Raw genomic sequence first — 18738 nt, forward strand, 5'->3', positions numbered from 1 at the left:
CTTGAGAATGCCTGCTGGGGCTGGTGTAACCCATTCCCTGAATTCACTCAATTAAAATAAATAATCAACATGAATTGCTGAAACTGAAGTAAGTTCTGATCACATACAAAAGATAAGGGAGAGTAGAAAAAAATGGCCTCTTATTCTGCAATTTTATTACATGCTTTCAATGATGTTTAGGTTAGTCCCTAAATTATGGTATAGTTATAGAGAAAATAAAAAAAACCACCTATATTTAGTGTCTAGCAAGAGCAGGATTCAGGTATATGGAGGTTCATTGGGTTCTAGATTAATAAAATGGCCTTTCATCTCTGGATATCCTAACACAAATCTCTCTAATATTACATACAGCTCCATGAGCGGTGCACTTAGCAGCTTTGGGTTTTTTTGCACGTGGAATGCATGCAGATATGCTAAGTCACCTGCATGCCAAAGGAGTTCCCAGTGAGTAGAGCAATGACCAAGAAATTTGCATTATTCATATTGTATGGCTAAATACCTGGAAGTATACTCATTATACTTATCAGGCTAGTTAATTTGTGTGGCAGCACCTCCTAATGGACATTATCAGACCTGCTTGCTTGTATATCATAGGCCTTATTTACTAATAATTAGTAGAGATTCTCTTTTACAGTCTGTAATAGTTATTAGTAGTTCTGCAGGAGAATCTGGATTCTGTCCCCATTAAATTCCAAGTGCTCTAATGGGCCAAGGATCTGATACATTCTCTTTTCATTTCGGTGAATATTGTGCATGCGCGCACAAATCGTTTTTTTCTTTATTTTAACAAGTGCTAATCTCATTGGTTTGGTCTGTCCTGAAGGTCCAAAATTTAATTTGATTTGTATTGTTTTAAAAGAGAGAAGATAACTACGAGGCTGGTGTAGCAGCTTTTACCTGGCCAATATAACCTGCTATCAGCAGGTGTCAGTACATAGGTGTAAGGAGAACGGATGGCCAGTTAGAAACAAAGCCAATGTGAAATGTTTAAAACAAAACAAAACGGAAAATCAGGGCGGAGGGTCAGAAGATCTGGGCTTTAGATCCATTTCTGCCACTGACTTGCTGTGTGACCTTGGCTATGTCATTTAACCTTTCTGCGCAATGGGGACAACAAGACATTTACCCAATTTGCAGGAGGGGTCGACAGCTTAATTCATTAATATTTGTTTGTAAAGTACATTTTGCTCCTCAGATGGACAGTGCTACACATATGAGATCATTATTTAGAGTTACATGGAGAGGAGCACCTGCCAGCCCTGCTGCATTTACAGTCCAGCCAACGTTTTGCATATTCCTCCAGCTTTATGGGGCTTTGTTACTTGGCTATGAAAATTCACTGCAGGACTGAACTGTGCCTACAAGGACTTGGCCTGGGAATGATCTTACTTTAAGTATCTGTTCAGATGCTGCATTTTACAGCTGGAAAAGTCCAATAATCACCTCCAACAAATTAAAAACAAGCAGTTTCTGAGCATGCCGATTTGTTTGGATTTTTCTTCAACTCCAATTAAAAAGGCTGTGGGGGTGCAGGAGAGAAATTAATGGAAACTTTACAGTTTGCCAATTCACAATTTGCATTTTGAATATCTTAGAAATAAACTTAAAAAGAGAGAAGAATGCCACTGCATGTCCGATGACCTTTCTTGAATGCAGCTTTTATTAACACAGACACAGTGCACGGGCATGGCAAAGCCATTAACATGATAGGTATCATATTGTGTCATGATAGGGTAGTATATGTGTCAATCATGTGCCTAAGAATGAGTCCCTGGGGACTTGTTGATACAACGGGACATAATAGCTCTGAGGATTGGTTTGACAATCTGCATTTAAAAAAAAATCCCTAACAACTCCTTTGCATACATCCATAAAGGAATATCCTTGCATTTTAGACTCATCTCTGAATTGTCCGAACTTTGGTGGGTTGACGTCAAACCAGTGTTGTTATTTCCATGTAGTTCTGTGAAGTTTAATTTGTGGAAGTCTAGGGCAATAGATTTAAGATAACACAAGATAGCTTTATCTGGCGGTCTCAGTCACCATACCATGGGGTAATTGACAGTCTCTGCTGAGGAGGGGCCTGGAACTGGGTTAACAGGTGGTGGTGGCTGTCAAGACTGACAGAACTTTGTGGGAGGCCAGGGCTTGAATCGCTGGGTGAGCTCTGGATCAGGATTTGAGAGGAATAGGCTGAAGTGCTCTTCCGGTGCTGTGCCCACACAAAGGTGTAGCAGGTCAGGACTGAGGTTCGTTGGCAGAGCTGTGCAGGGAGGAAAAGGAAGTTTACACTGTCTGTCTTGTACCAGTGCTCAATCTTTCAGTATCACAAGCACTCTTACTTACCCTCCAATTCCACAGTGTGGAAAAAAATAAAAACCCCATTAGATTCACTGTTAGTTTAGGGGAGAGCGGGGTTTGGTTTGGTTTGATTTTTTGCTTTAAAATATGGACTGTGCAAAGCTCTTTTCCAGGGAAACGAGGCAGGGATGTCTTGGTGTCTGCTCAAGTTGACTCCAGTCTTGGGATTAGATCAAAGCAATCATGTGAGAGCAATCATGTGAGTTAGAACAGCAAGTGCCATCCCTGTCATTCAAAGAAGCATTATAATTATTAATGCATGATATGAATCTTTCTGTAGTGGCGCAGCAAGACTATTAGACGGATACGTATGGGCGCAGTGTGTTTTGAGAATGCTAATCAAAGAGGGCCTAAGAAATGTCAAACGGAAATTGACACTCCACCAGCATTAAACATTAGTCAGTACCTCTTGTGAATCTCACCAAGGTTACCCTGTTCTTGGCTCAGGGTGGTGGGGGAAGGAGGAGGGGATGCTGGCTCTGTGTCCTGGATGGATTCATTAGAGGAGGCTGTGGGAGCAATGGAGTGATTTGCTGAGGGGAGGGGGTTTTGGTCACTCAACCATCTTGGAACAGGTGCAGAATCTCGGTGTGCTACTGAACTGCACTGCGCTTCTCCACCACCGACAGTCATTACTCTCAGCCCCAGCAAAGTCAGTTTGTGTTGGGAGCCCGAATCTGAGTACAGATCAGGCAAGGGAGCCGTTGTCAATTACACAGTGTTGGTGATAGGGGAAGAGAGTGTCTTGTTCTTTTTAAATCACCCCCTTGAGGGACACTGGAAGCTTTTCCTTTTTAGGTAGGTTGGGTGCGTGTTGTATTGGCTCACTAGGTATATGTTGTAGTTGGCCCCCTTGGTTACACACAGGTTCTCAGCTCTCTGCAGAGAAATAAACATAAGCAGGACAGATGCTTGGACTTCAGCAAATGCAAGTGTTTTCAAAAAAAAACACCTTTCTCCATTTATTCATTTTGTTTTTAATTGCCTTGTTTTAAGTGGTTCTATTTGTATATTGTTCCCATTAGAGACGATTTACATTCCAGACATCCCATTACCAGTCCCTTTATGTTTGCTGAGGGAAGAAAGTCTAACAGATTTCTGTTGACTTTTTAATTTTCCTTTGCACAAATATCTATCACTTTTAATATGGATCTCCTATTAGTATATCTGTGTGTGTACAAAGCTGGGCAGATATCTGCATTTGTATGTGGATGTGTATTCCCCTGAATAGGGGCTGCTACCTCTAGCGTACCGGCCCACGTTCTCCCTAACTGAATTTCCTTCTGTAGTTTCCAGTGAACATCTTGTGGAGTGTTGCTGTGCTCTTTTAACCAGTTCCAGCATTTCACCCCAATGGTGACTGAATTACAGGAACTGGTGGCCTTCAGAGAACATCTTCACCGCAGAGTTGTGTGATTGGCACCCAGGTGTGCTGAGTGTGGGTGTGCATAGCCACACTGCAAAGCTATACCTGGGTCACTGTCTCCTCACTGGTGCTGTACATGCGTGTTGCTAGATGGGGTTCTTTGTGCTGCAGTAAGCTCAGTTACTCTGATTCTTGCTCAGTGAGTTGAGAGAACTTCTCTGTCTTTCTGGGTGCACAGCTATTGGTACTAGCCTGCATTCTCCCTGCCAAGTGGATGGGTTACCAACACAAGTGGAAGTGACGTCTACTGTTGACTTGGGTCAGCTACCTCGGGCTCACAGGGCTTGGGCTGTGGGACTGTAAAACTGCCATGTAGATGTTCGGGCTTGTCCTGGAGCCTGGGCTCTGAGCCCCTGCAAGGGGAGAGAATCTCAGAGCCCGTGCTTCATCCCAAGCCCGAACATCTACACTGCTATTTCTAGCCCCACAGCCTAAGTCAGCTGACCTGGGCTCTGAAATTCGCTGCCACAAGTATTTTTCTCACAGTGTAGACACACCCTTGGTGTGGGTTGGAAGTGCTAGCAAATGCTGATAGCAGGGGTTTGTGCATGGACGAGGAGACTGGAAGAACAGCTCGAGAGAGGGAGCCTGAGGGTATGTCTATGCTGCAAAAAAACAAATTAAAAATCCCCCACCCAACCAACCTGCGGCTGCGGGTCTCAGAGCCCAGGTCAACTCGTACTATGGGCTAAAAATAGCAGTGTAGTCATCCTTGCTCAGCTGGAGCTTGGGCTTCTGGTGCTCTGCACCGAGGGTATAATAGGCAGGGTGGTGCGTCTGCCTCGCCAGTTCCTTCTTACCGCTGCACCAGAACTCTCCACTGTCCGAAACTGATCCCTTCTCTTCTTCCTGTAATGTATATATTCAGATGTATTAGTCTTAGGTTTTTGATGCTGGTTAGGGTTTTGGTCATTTCCCAGGGACTTAGATTATGCCCAGGACACCAGGCTTCAAAAACTGCAGTCTCCTGCCCCTGGTCTTCTCTAGTCAGTGACAACCACCAGCACTGCCAGAGTGAAAAGGAGAGGCAGGAAAGACCCTTCATCTGAGAGTAAGAGATGCTCTGTCGAACATAAAACGAGATCCCCTCCGAGACATTCTAAGAGGAGAAATCCCTCCCTGACCTGTCCAAGGTGAGTCTTCACACCCAAGCCACAGGGACTTAGTGGTATCAAGTAAAACGAAACACTAGAACCTGAAGGACTGGGAACCACTGGTGCCCTCAAAACCCACCAGGTTGAAGACTCATTCATTGATGATACTGTCATGACCTTGTAACGAACTGCCATTTACCTCTACTCCGGTGACATGGAATGACAAGAGACATCCTCCAAAGGGGCTGGTGACTTTGGCTACATCTTCACTACCCGCCGTATCAGCAGGTAGCAATCGATTTTCTTGGGGATCGATATATCGCATCTCATCTAGACTCAACATATCGATTTCCCCGAACGCGCTCCTGTTGACTCCGGAACTCCACCGGAGCGAGCGGCGGTAGCGGAGTCGACAGAGGGAGCCGCGGACGTCGATCCCGTGCCATGAGGACGGTAGGTAATTCTATCTAAGATCCTTCGACTTCAGCTACGTTATTCACGTAGCTGAAGTTGCGTATCTTAGATCGATCCCCTCCCGTAGTGTAGACCAGCCCTTTTGCCGCTCTGTGGGTCCGGGAGGATGAAGATATTCAACAATCTTCCTCATTACTGAGATCAATCCTCACCAGAGAGACACACTAACACCAGTGGGAATTGAGAACTGTGAATGGAGTCTATCTCCCAACCCATCCACTAGCCACAGTTTCCCTTCAATGAGACTGATGGAGCCGGATCTGACCTTTTCATTGCTGGGACAGGCAGACGTGGTGATGGAACCAGATTCACCTCCACTTTGAGTGATCAGCCCAGAAGAGATGAAGAATCTCCTGGAACCAGGCTCGGGCACACAAACAGGGTCTGCTTCCTCAGGACTGGTGGCACCAAATGCCTTGGGCACTGCTGCAACATACTTTTGACCCCCCTACTGGTCTTATTGGGGCCAATAGGACCGCTATGCATGGTACCTGGAATCCATTTGAGCCAACAGGGAGTCAGACCACCTGTCTTCTGCAAGAAGTTAACCAGGACCTCTCCTCAAGCTTGAGAAAGATGAGCTGTTACTGCCGGTACCCACAGGGATATCATCCTCATCACCTGGTGAGGTGGTTGCTCCAGCCTCACTATCTCCCCCAGGTGATCGTAGACCATTTCAAGAGGTGTTATGGAGAATGGTGCAGAAGCTCCTAATCTCCTCTGGAGGAGGTCCTCTGGAGAGGTACTACTCTCAACATGAGTCCTGGATATACTACAGCCTACAGAATCCAGTTGGGTTGCACTGTCTGTGAATTAAGCTTTACTAGACCAGCAGGGTCTGTACAGCACACGGCAGTTCCCTGTGCCCCTACCCACAAGAGGGCAGAAAAGCAATACTTCGCCCTGACTAAGGGAGTGGTGTTCTTGCTCACCCACCCTGCCTCGAACTCCTGGATGGTTCAGGCGGCCATGGAAAGATCCAGACATCGTCATCCAAGGGCCACCCTTGCAGAGGAGGAGGCCAGGCACTGTATGGAGAGGAAGGTGTTTATCTACCAGCCCTCCGCTTAGAATCTCAAACTGTCCATCTCACCAGATACTATTTCCTCAATTACTCTGAGCTCCTGGACTTTAGGGACAAGTTGCTCAGGAGGACAGGGTTCAATTTCAAACCTTTATTAACGAGAGCAAACTAGTGGCCGGACTTCATTCCTTGGATGTGAGACAGGCATTGGCATTTTTTCCGAAGAGAACAAAACAAATCAGAAAGTCACCTAGACTGCTCATTGCCATAGCAGAATGAGTACAAGGACAAGCCATATCCTCTCGGAGGATCTCTGTGGATCTCTGGCAGTATCTTCCTCTATCAGCTGGCAGGGCTTCCCCCCTTTACAGGGTGCTGGCTCCCTCCACAAAGGGACAAGCAGCCTCCATAGCATGACTTGAAGAGGTGTCCCGACTTGAGATCTGCAGGGGAGCTACATGGAGTTCCATCCTCACAGTCACCAAACTGCCCTGCAAATATCAAATGGGCACCTTGGAGAGATGCTACTGTCCCAAAGGATGCATCAGCAGAGGAGTCTTGAACCCTGGCATCCTTTCGGACAGCTGTTCTACCAGCAGCTATATCACTGGCATCCTTGCATCTCCCTCCTCTCTGAGTACTGCTGGTCAGTCACTCACATTGGGACACATACAGGGACCAGCACTCAAAGAAGAAAAGGAAGTTACTTACCTGATTGTAATGAGTTCTTAGAGATGTGTGCTTCCTGTCCGTATTCCACTGCCTGCCCTCCTACCCCTCTGCTTCGGATCATGACAAGATTCATGGTAGAGAAGAAACTGGAGAGGTGGTCGGTCCTCCCCATCTCTTATACCTTTGGTGTGAACACAAGGAGAGCATGGGCACAGGCGTGGACCAACGCACCCTGCTTGCAAGAACTTTTTGGTCTCAGGCACATGGAGTCCATGTGTACCCTCGACAGACTGTAGAGAGGGATCACACGTCTTGAAAAACTCCAGTTACAGTGAGGTACTTAACTTCCCTTTGCTGCAGTTATGTGGTCTGTGCGCTGCCACTTCCTCCCCACTTGCCCTCGAGCGTCCAAGTTTATTTGCTCTCTTCCCACCCCCTTGTCCCCCCAAAAAAAACCAACTCCACCATCACCAATGCTGGCATCTGGGTTTGCAGTCAGCAGCCATCTCCTGTAACCATCAATTGTCAGCTTTGCAGCCCCCCCTTCCCCTCCCACCTCCCCCATCACTCACCAGAGGAAAAAGAGAGCTGGAGCCAGAGCTTGAAATATATCATGCAATAGTGTATCATGAATTTCTTGTGAATCACAGTGGAGAAACAGGTTTATTTATTTCAGAGACTTTAAATCAATATAAAGTAGGTCTCTTAGTTCTGAAGCTGGGATGGAGTGTGAAAAAATGAGCCCATTGTACTCTTAAAACTTTGGGGAAAGGAGATGACAGCTGTATAATTCCATTTACCAGGCACTAGGGGCTTTAATGTGAAGGTGACAGGGAGCTCTTTGTGCGTTTAGAGCACCATATCTTCTAAATAAAAGATCTGTAGACTTGATAGTGGAGCAGAGCTCTGACTTTAATAATCTCCAAACATTAGACTGAGCCAATATGTTCCCAAGTCAGAAAGGTCCCCCACCGAACGCTCGTAAATTAAAAGTGCAGGCACTGCACACATTCACAGATTAGAAATGCAGGAGCTGCAATCCGTTTCCAACAGGAAGCCCAGATGGAGAGGAGGGGGGCGTTCACGCCGCCATGTGAATAGGATAAAGACTCGAGAACCAGGGTGTTTAGAAGCACAGCTCTCAGCTCTTCATCCTTTCAAGGAACGTGCTTCATGTTGGCATCCTAACCTAGGTCTGTTCTCTTGTACCCAGATGCCATTTATCCCATCATCTAATAAGTTAATGTGCAGAGCAGAAGTGCTGAGTGATAAAAATGAAAGCTGTAAGATGTGCCGAGGCTCAACCACAAATAATGGTACTTGGCTTTAAGTCAGTGCAATGTGAATTTTTGTTGAGACCCTTACTATGATCATTTCTCTTGCGTTTATTAACGCTGCTAGCTATTGTATGTGTGTGTCTCTTTCCAATTCTAATTTCCAACACAGACTATATAAGCTGTGGGATATAAATTGCCATTATTAATATTATTTGTATAAAATGCAGTGTTCAGTTCTTATAAGCTAAGAGACTCTCTCTCTCGTGTGAACACAATAGCAAGTTCAAGCACAATATTTAAGGTTGCCATAACAGTTTCCATTCTAGCCCTGTGTTCTCAGTTCCTCAGATCTTTCATCTGTGCTCACACACACAGGCCACTAAGTTTTCAGCAAAACTAGTTTTATAGTTAACTGCCTCAGTGAGTAACAGGTCAGTTGTTGGAAATGTGTCTAAGCATGGCTGCTGGCTGCTAAGATTTAGAGTACATGGGTGCTGGCAAAATGAACATACCTACTTTAGAAAACATGACATTTATACTAACGTTGAAGGGGAATTTTCAGAGACATGAAGGGCAGTTAGGTTCCCAATTCCCCTTTGTGCTTTTGAAAATCTCCCCCAAAGTCAATAAAGAGACTAATTTCATTGTCATTATGGTCTATTAAATAAGTAGAAAAGAATGAAATGGATACTACATATGTATCTAAGGTTGTAATATAAAATACTACATTATCTGAGAAACAGTATTTGTTCATGTAATTAAAAGCTGTATTGTAATGCATGCAACATTAGATTTGGCATTTCCTTTTGAGTACTTAATTGTGCAACTGTAATGTTCTGTTAATGTAGGGGTTTTTATATAGAGCCTATTGGATATTCCTTCTTAGCCGTATGAAAGGTCTGTCTTAAATTAGTGAAAATATGGGCATCAGGGTGGCCTAAAGAGTTAGCACTGGGATGTGGAGCCTTTTACCTCTAGTTTACCTTTCTGAATTTGGCCCAGAGCCGTAGTGACCAGAAGTCATTGCCATCTCAAGGCCTGTATGAAGGAGTTGGTGGTCTCAGTCCCATTTCTAGCTTATTTGTAATGGATGTGCTATGAGGAGTATTGTGATGGTATTGATGGGATGGCTGTTAGTGTAAACAAAACCAGGCTTGTTTCCTAGACCAAGGGAGCAGCTATCTGCTGCTGATTGGAAATGCCAGAGCTGAGCTGCTGTATTAGAAAGCTGTAATTATATATAAAATGCTAAGACATTGAGATTAGAAAGCAGGAGATCAAATGCAGCCTCTCCCCTGCCTAGAAACATCAGAAAGGAAAGGTACTTCTGGTCCTGGCAGCTATGGGCCATCTCTGCATTAGTCACTCACTCCCAGTAGCTTCTTTTCCCCCTTATTGAAAAGTGTGTGGGATGGGAGCAGGGGAGGGATTTAGGAGGGGGACACAGTCTTCTGATTTTGTAGTACTTTCACTTTCTTTTAGTGTTGGGATCCAGTTCATTTTATTTTTAAGCAGACAATCTGGTTTCAGAAGTTCGGTGTCTAATGCTTCCTTATTAATGACTATTCTGCTCTGATTATCTGCGCTATCAAATTAAGCACAAAAAGATGTTAGAAGTACCAGTATGCAATTATATCTGTATAATATACATGTGCTTTTTAAAAAATCAGAGCCATCATCCTTCATCGCCACTCCTTACTTTTCCATGCTTTCCCTGCGTCCAAGGGCTGCTGGGCTTGGGAGCTAGGGTTTCCACTGGTCCCTTAAGTGCTTGGAAACCTCTCCTCCTAGGAGGTAGCCTCTGTGCAAACTTAACCCTTCCTTGAACATGGTCAGGTCCATAAAACTGCTGCTCACCATAAGGTAGATGATGCTGGCTGGTGCTGCCTTGACTATCTCTTGAGTAAGATGCTCCAGTCACCGCCACTTCCCTCCTAGGGTATTTTAAAGCCACCTGCTTGGCTTGTCACAGAACCTCCATTGTTGGTGTTTGCTTTTTCGAATGGGGGTGTTATGGTTTTGGATACGCAGCTTGCTCCTAAGCGGCCGTTCGCACATAGGGCTTGTGTAGCATTGTCTGTCTAAATTATCTATCAGCTTTTCTAAAGCTGCCCGTGTCCCCCACTGAAGAGCACCTTTAATTGCACAGGCATTGGTATTGTACTTCTCCAGCCATTTCGTTCTGCTTCACCCTTGGACATTTTCTTGCAGAAACATTTATACAGTAATATACACTGCACCATTTAAAATTGTTAATTGGAGATTGAATTACTTGTCAGCCTTTAAAAATGTAGTCTTCTCAGGTCAGAGATGAGGTAGTTAGCAGGGCTAAATGGATGAGCTATTGCATTCATTTTTTCTCTAGCCAAATGATCATTGTCTATAAGCTGGCTAGCCCCTCCATGCCTTTTAACCTCTGGCACCTTAGCTGAAATCCAGTCTGAAACCATATATGTGAGATGAGTTGGCAGATTCTCTGCTCACTTGCAAGTGGATAGGAGAACACACACAAAAGAAGTGGGGGAAGATGGAGTCCAGTGGATTCATGCCTAAGTGCCAGGTTACATGCTGGGAGACTGATTCTTAAACACGCACGCACTCTTCCTGTAGTGCAGGGTACGTGGTAAGGTAGTTTATGTAGTTTGCTTTGTTCTTAAATGGTGATTAAACCAGAATTTAATTTTCTTTTAAAGATTGCATATACTGAAATCGGGGTGGCTCTAGGCATTTTGCCGCCCCAAGCACGGCAGGCAGGCTGCCTTTGGCAGCTTGCCTGCGGAGGACCAGTTGACCCTCTGTAGGCACACCTGCGGGAGGTCCGCCGAAGCCGCGGGACTAGTGGACTCTCCGCAGGCAAGCTGCTGAAGGCAGCCTGCCTGCTGCCCTCGCGGCGCCGGCAGAGCGCCCCCCGCGGCTCGCCGCCCCAAGCACGCACTTGGCATGCTGGGGCCTGGAGCCGCCTCTGACTCAAATTACTCATCCCTCGCATGGCACTCAATCCGTAGGTTAGTGCATGCACCTGTGTACATACATGTAATATAACACACAAATTAGGTGAGCTACCATTCATCAATATTGTTTTATATGCATCTGGGAACCATGATGCCTCTGACGACAAATACGCTGATAAGTAAATATGGCCCTCACTCAGTATTACACAGTGATCTCAGTGGCACAGAGCCTCCCAATGCTCTGCCACTTCACTCAAATGTCTGGAGCACTCGGCAAAAGGAACTGCATATTTATCTTGATCTCCAAAAAGGGATTTAAGGGCAAGAGCAGGCAGTATATTAGACTGTTTTCATTGCCTGTCAGCAGCGGTAAACCTGAGCTGTCTGCAGCGTCTCTAGATAAGCAGTGGCCCATTTTGCATGTACCGTACATGTGCATTCATTTGAAGATAAGGAGTTAAAATTCTTTTTATTTTTATTTTCCTCTGTGGAAGGTGTTAGCAGACTTGTGCCTCTCATCTGGAGGCCAGTCTTTACCTGTTCCTGAACCTGTATCTTCACTCCTGGCTTCTCAACTTGAGGGGGGGTAAAATGCTGGTCATGGCATATGATTTTCTGGGGGGGGGGGGTGTGGAAATAAACGGAAGCGGGAGCCAGGAACTCCAGAGTTCAAATCCCGGTTTTTGCATTGACTGCCAAGATGTTGGGCAAATTTCTTAACCCTTCTGCCTTGGTTTCCCTATGTGTATAATCTGGGTAATGCCCTTCTCACATGGGTTTGACGAGGATGAATTACTGTTTGTAAAGAATTCTGGTGCCTGTGCCTCCATACTCCAGAGGAAAGTGGGCTTGCACCAGGAGAATGGTGCAGTGCTGTCAAAGGGCGCAGAGCTTAGAGGTTTCCAGACCCCAGCTCTGGTCAATTGTTGCCACGAAGAATAAAGTCGGAGTACTTTAGCTTAGTTTTACAATCAACAAAAACTTCGTAGTTATGCGTGTTATCTAGATCGATCGAAATCCCAGCTCTTGGCCAAATCCTGAGAGGTGCTGAGTGCTCCCATGGAAGTTAACAGGAGCTGAAGTGTTGCTGAGGGTATCTGCCCCTCTGAAATTGACCGACAGTATTGAACTCTGGTTCTAGTCATGCACATGCATGTAACAAACCACAGGATTATAGAATTATTTCAACACCTTTTTTCTTTTAAAAGGGACTTAATTATTTTAAAGCCACCTACTAATTTCCCTGAAATCTTTCTGAACAAGACAGGTTACATTCCCTATGGGAAGTTTTAGGACTTCAAGTCATTTGCATTCATGAAGATGAAACCAGATCTGAACCTCACTTCCACACTGACTATGCTGCCCTAATGACTTAAAATTGCTTCTGTCTCTGGGTTTTTCCCACAGCCCCATTCCCCCCAAAACTAGCTGTTTGGGGCCAGGGGTGGAGGGATTGGTTTGAATTTGTTTTAGATCTAAATGAAACAGGTATGTAATGCCCTCTGCCTGTTAGAAAGACTCAAGCCATAAAAATAACAAACGGCATGTATTTGCTAGAATGTCAAAGTTATGAGTTTATTTTGTAATGATGTGCTCCTGCCTTCATGAGGTAAACTGGCTGTGGCAGAGGTGTTATTAGTAATATGGACTCAGTGGAGCAGAAAGCTGAGTGACCGAGAGATCAGTGTATCAGTCAGTGAGAGGGCAAATGGAAAGAGACAGCAGGAGAATGAGAAAAGAGCTGCAGTGCCTGGGCTGAGATTAGAGATGGAGCCTTGTAAGAGAATTGAAAGTCCAGCAGTCGCAGTCCTATTCTTCCTGCCCCCTCCAAGGAGGCACCGGTTCTTTGTCTGTGCTCACGTGCTATACTGGGTTTTGTGCAGGGCTGTGGTTTTTCCCCCTTAAGGGCCTAAATGTGTCAGTTCTACTGCTGTGTGTTGCACAAGGGCAGCTTTGGTCTAGTGAACTGAAGACCTGGGTTCTAGTCCCAGCTCTGCCACTCCCTGGCTGTGTAACTGAAGGCAAGCCATGTAACTTCCCCGTGCCTCAATTTGTCCATCTGTGAAATGTGACAGGAGAGTGAATGTTTGTATAGCACTCAGGGGTCTAGAGAAGGTCCAATATTTGTTACTGCTGCTGTTCAAAGAGCTGCCCCAGCAATGACTTGCTGGAAGGGTGGACTGGAATGCACACACGGACATGGGACAAACTGAGCAGAGGCTTTTTGTTACCCTTTCACGTTGTCTGACCCTTTCTGTTCCTCGTTTGAAAGGTACTTGGACGGGAGGTATACACCTCAAACAACCAGCTGGGCGGGGTCCAGATCATGCACAACAATGGCGTGACGCACAGCACTGTGAGTGATGATTTTGAAGGCATCTACACCATTCTGCAGTGGCTGTCCTATATGCCCAAGGTAAGTCTCGTTGGTGCAGCAATGCATGCTGCCGTTGCCTATACTGGCTAATGGCATTCACTTCACTCAGTTCTTTGAGGCACTGCAGAGGCCACTGGAGAACTGCCAATTCCCTGTGCACATCACCCCGCTGGCAAACTGTCCATAGTAATCTGTGCAGCAGGGTTTTTACATGTACAGTTGATTGTCTTTTATAGAAATGATGCTAAAAATTTCCCCTCCCCAGCAAAGTTACTGTCTGTGAGTTGCTCTGCAGCCAGGCAAACACACAGGTCACCTGTCTTCTGGAAATAGTGGGTAAGATGAGTCAGGCGGCTTTGGTCACCTTTTTTAAATTAAATGGCGAGCTCGGTAGATGCTGGCAGCACCTGAAGCTCAAGAATAACCCAAGTGCAAAATATGCCAAGTGAAGTCTCACGCAAAGGTCAAAGTGAATGTACCATCTTCTTCAGACCTTTGCAAGGACATTGGGATGCTGCCATCATTGGGATTGTCTAGAAAGGGGACAGTAACGCACAACAGGAAGTGGGATGACATCAGCCAGTTCATTTGCATTTCTAATGTTTGGTGCAGAGCTATGAATACTGTAGGACAATTTATCCCATTTTTTTTTTTTTTTGCTTTGTTGTTTGTTTTAGAGTGTATCCAGCCCAGTGCCTACCCTCACCATCAAGGATCCTATAGACAGGGTCATTGAGTTTGTTCCCACCAAGACTCCCTATGATCCCCGCTGGATGTTGGCTGGACGTCCTAGTCCCAGTACGTACGTCTTTGTCGCGCAGGTTGTGTGATAGTTCAGCTGGTTTCAAGATCTCTACTGGCATTAAAATGACAGCCAGAGCTCCAAAATATGTACTTCAGTAATGTGATTTGGCATTTACCAGTACTAAGTATTGTTATTGATAGTACACTAATGATGCTGTATGGAATGGCTGCTGCCTATTAGCTTCAGAGCACTGTGGTTATAATTAGAAAAGTGAGGATACTGCACTAGCCACTGACTCCGTTTTCAGTGGACTGAAGCCACTGCAAGAATGACCATGTCTGTGATAAATCTCTTATGTACTGGAAACCCTTACTCACTTGGATAATTCTTACTCATGCAAGTAACTCCATAGACTTCAATGGGACTATTTTTGTGAGTAAGAACTAGATGCATTAAGGTTTGTAGATTCAGGCTCTTTGTGTGTCAGATGTAGATAGAAGAAATCCAGGTGAGAAGATGATTAAAAAACAGTAGGTTGAATTTTGGCAAACCCCAGCATTACTAAATAAAACTATTTTGATGGGTGACCTATTGAAACCCAACTAAGCATAAAATTGTCAAAAGCACCTACATGACTTACAGCTTGCCTGCACAGACATTTACTTCTCAGCAAGCTGGAGTGTGACTCTGCCAACTGTCCACCTGGACCCTGCTGACACCCATTAACAGTTCGTTAACTTGCTTCGATTAGTCCTGGTTCAAAGAGGACTAGATCAAAGCGAATTCTTCCATCCACTTAGCTGTATATACTAGGGAGAGGTGTTGGGGAGGTGTGTTGACCTAACTACATCACTCATTGTGAAATTTTTCACAGTTGACCTAAATTTTAGGTGTAGACCAGGCCTTAGTCATTTCTGAGAATGGGACTTCAGGCCTGGTCTATGCTAAAAAATTAGGTCAGCCCAGGAAAAATCCACAGCCCTGTGTGACGTAGTTAAACTGACTTAATCCATGGTGTAGACAGTGCTAGGTCAATGGAAGAATTCTTCACCTCTTGTGGAGGTGGATTCTCTCTCTGGCCTAGGAGTGTCTACACTGAAGCACTTCTACAGTGTAGCTGTGTCGCTGTAGCATTTGAAGTGTAGACAAGCCTCAATCATTGTTCTGCTTGAGTTTGTGAAGTTCCATAATGATAGTGCAGTTCTTCACTTTTCCCCAAAGTAGAACTTTTTATTTTAAATTCTGCACTGAATACATTTGAGAGCAGTTGAGGATTTGAATGGAAATCAGAAGGTAGACATTCCAGATGACATTTTCTCGCAGACATTGCCATGACGTCCTGATTGATTGATTTAATTTCCTTTAAGATTAACAGGAAAGTGCCTTGTGAGATGAAAGGCCCAGCCTTGAACTCAAATGTATCATGGGGCCTCCTGGAATGCCTGCTGCCACACTCTGGACTTTTTCCCCCCCTCAATACACATTATGGGTTTGAGATTTGAAAATGACCCTGACACTATCCAGGTTTGCTCCTGGACTGGAAATATTCTCCTCTACTTCTGTAACTAACCAGGAAACCATGTGAATGTTACTGTTTGAAAGGAGAGAGAACAGGTTGGAGCAGGGAATCAGAGTGCTAAAGCCAAATGTATCCTGTACTTTTCAGAGATTATGAAATAACCAGTTTGAAGAGCCATAAAAAACAAAATTTACACATGATAGTAGGAGAGTATATTTACAATTCAGAGCTGCTTTTTATAGTTAGGGAATTGTCCCATTTTTGGAATTTAAATCCCCCCAAAGAAAAGCCTTTATCATAAAGGAATCCATCTCTAGCTAACGTGGCAGACCTCACACAATAATTGAATTGGAACAATCACAAAAGATTGAACCCCTACTTTTCCCTTTTGGAGGCGTGCAAGAGATGTGTGGACAAGCTACAAACTAGGTGACCATTATCCCCGCTGTTATTAATGAGGTTTGAGGGATAAAATGAGATTTGTGATAAACTAAGTTTTCCGGTTTTGGATAATATTTTTTCATCATCTCTCCAGTAATTCATCCAGTTGTCTGAGTGCAGCTAACACCAGCTTCCAAATCGAGTGACTTCAGATTTTAATTTAGTGGAAGCGTTAAGGAAAGCAGATGATTCTCCGTGATAAGTTAAAGCAGATATCTCCTAGGTGAAAAGTTAAAGCCATTTATTAGAGGAGATAGTGCTGTGATATTCTTCAAACTGACGCCCGACACGAGGCCAGAATCTAAACGATCAGCTTTGGGCTCATGATAAAGAGATAATTTTGAAATGGATAGTCACATTTTACAGTGGGGCCACGGAGGCATGGAATGTAGAACACAGTAATTACAAGTTTGGTCTTGATAAAACACTCTCCATCCTGTTTAAGTCAGCAGAGGTGAGCTCGCTTGGATCTCCACTTTTAATTGGTTTTAGACTTGGGTTTGCGGAGGCAGAGGTGCTTGTTCAAATTAAAGCGTTGCTCGGAAGCTGTGTGCCCAGGGGTAAAGCTGGGAGGCTGTTTTTGTGCAAGCTTTGTGAACCGCTACCCGCAGAGTAATTTTTATTGCCTGGGTGGATAGAGTATCCTGAGTGCCATGATTTGGTGCTCACAGCTTCCACAGTCTGCAGGACTGCAGAAAACAAAGCAGTGATCTCCTCTGCATTTTCTTTCCTTTGTTGATGTTGGATCAGATAGTGGCCAGTAACAGAGAAGTCAAATCCCTCCATAGTGCCCTTTCCTGCTCATAAGAGATGCAGCCCTGACCCAGTTTCAGAGCGTACTTCGTTTTAGAAATCTGTGTTCGGAAAGTGGATCTCGGTACAAACTTTGCATCTAGGGTCCATTCTCTAATAATGTTGCATTGCTGCCCCCTGCTGGCAGTCCTTTTACACCCTGAAACATGATTGTGGATTACCCTGATTTTTGCCTAGAGAGTACAAGCATTAGTAGTCATAAAATGATGCAGCCTCTCTCTTTATTGTTCCTGGCAGTGTTTGGCATGATGAATATCTGTAGAAATGTAAAAGAGGTAGGAAGGAAGGGTAGCCTTTCCATGAAGGCACAGGACTTGGAATCAGGAGAGCTGGGCAACTTAACCTTCAGTGTCTCAGTCTTCTCATCTGTAGAATGGAGGTAATGGTATTGCACTCTGCCTCAGAGGTGTGTAGTAGCAAGGCTTTATCCTAACAGTAAGGGATGTGCAGATATTGCATTAGTGAGAACCAAAGAACGGTCTGTAAATTAAATATATAAAAATACACTTTAATCCCCTATGACTCCAGCAGTTATTAAAGGTCCTGCTCTCTCCTACACTGTTAGCGACTGTTTTGAATGCATATACAATACAAGTCAACAAGTATGCTGCTTCACACAGAGATATGGTCAGTCTGTTGCAATCACTGATATAGGAGGGCATGAAGTCAGATAATGGATTCCTCGTATAAAGCACTGGATAATTTTATAACCAGTTATGCGCAGGTAGCACAGTCAAGGTAATCATGCTTCAGGGCACGAGCTTGATTTTCTTGAGCAGTCAGGAAGGATTTGCTTCTCCTCAGCATTGCACAGTCATCTAGGAGCACTGTTAGAAAAGGGTTTGTTTCTTTGAAGCACCAGGAATTGGCCATCACTGTTTTCAGGGAAATGGACTTGGATAGAAAGTCTGATCTAGTATGCCAACTATTACGGTTCTCTATAGCATCTGGAAGAGTGTGGGACGAACATGTGCGTTATGTAGTTTATCTTTAGTAGAGCAAGGATTCACTTTATGGGCTATATATGTGGGCTGTACAGAGTGATTCAATCCTATTATTTTTCCAATGTATGATGCACACAAATGCAATGTCTCGTGTTCAGATATCATTAGCTCATTTATTCTTAAATGTGCGTCTGTCTGCAGCATTTTTGGCAGAATCAAGAGAAAATTGTAAGCTAGGTTTTTAAACTAGAAATAGTCATTTTGAAAAACAACGTCTTTAATGATTTGGCTGCCTTTTGACAAATGTTTGCAGTGTCTTGAAAAAAACAAAGTTATTTATTTAAAAGCATGCAAAGTCCCTCTGCTATCCAAACCCCATCGTTTAACAATAAATGATGCCTTTGCTGATAAATGGCTCTCTTTATGCAGACTAGCAAATGAAATAGGACATGATGGCTGAAGGCAGACAAATGCTCAGCAGTCAAATGTTCCCATATATTATCATTGGTTTGGTTTTTTTAAAATGCAGACAAACAAAAAAGCCCAGCCCAGTCCCCAAGTTGTTAAACTGGAGTCTTGCTACAATTTTAACTGCTGTTTATGTTGCTCCTCCCCCACCC

General features: G+C 44.4%; 1 protein-coding gene across 6 annotated transcripts in view; it reads left to right on the forward strand.

Moving 5' to 3' along the window:
* ACACA (acetyl-CoA carboxylase alpha) overlaps positions 1-18738 on the forward strand; it is a 189134-nt gene that overhangs the window by 121238 nt on the left and 49158 nt on the right. For all 6 annotated transcript variants that reach the window (XM_050929370.1, XM_050929366.1, XM_050929364.1 and 3 more), the window contains 2 exons: positions 13552-13695; positions 14334-14454. In XM_050929370.1, coding sequence (XP_050785327.1) covers positions 13552-13695; positions 14334-14454 — 265 coding nt within the window. The remainder of the gene's footprint in view (positions 1-13551; positions 13696-14333; positions 14455-18738) is intronic.

Source organism: Gopherus flavomarginatus, chromosome 19 (genome assembly GCF_025201925.1).
Source record: "Gopherus flavomarginatus isolate rGopFla2 chromosome 19, rGopFla2.mat.asm, whole genome shotgun sequence".
NCBI lineage: Eukaryota > Metazoa > Chordata > Testudines > Testudinidae > Gopherus > Gopherus flavomarginatus.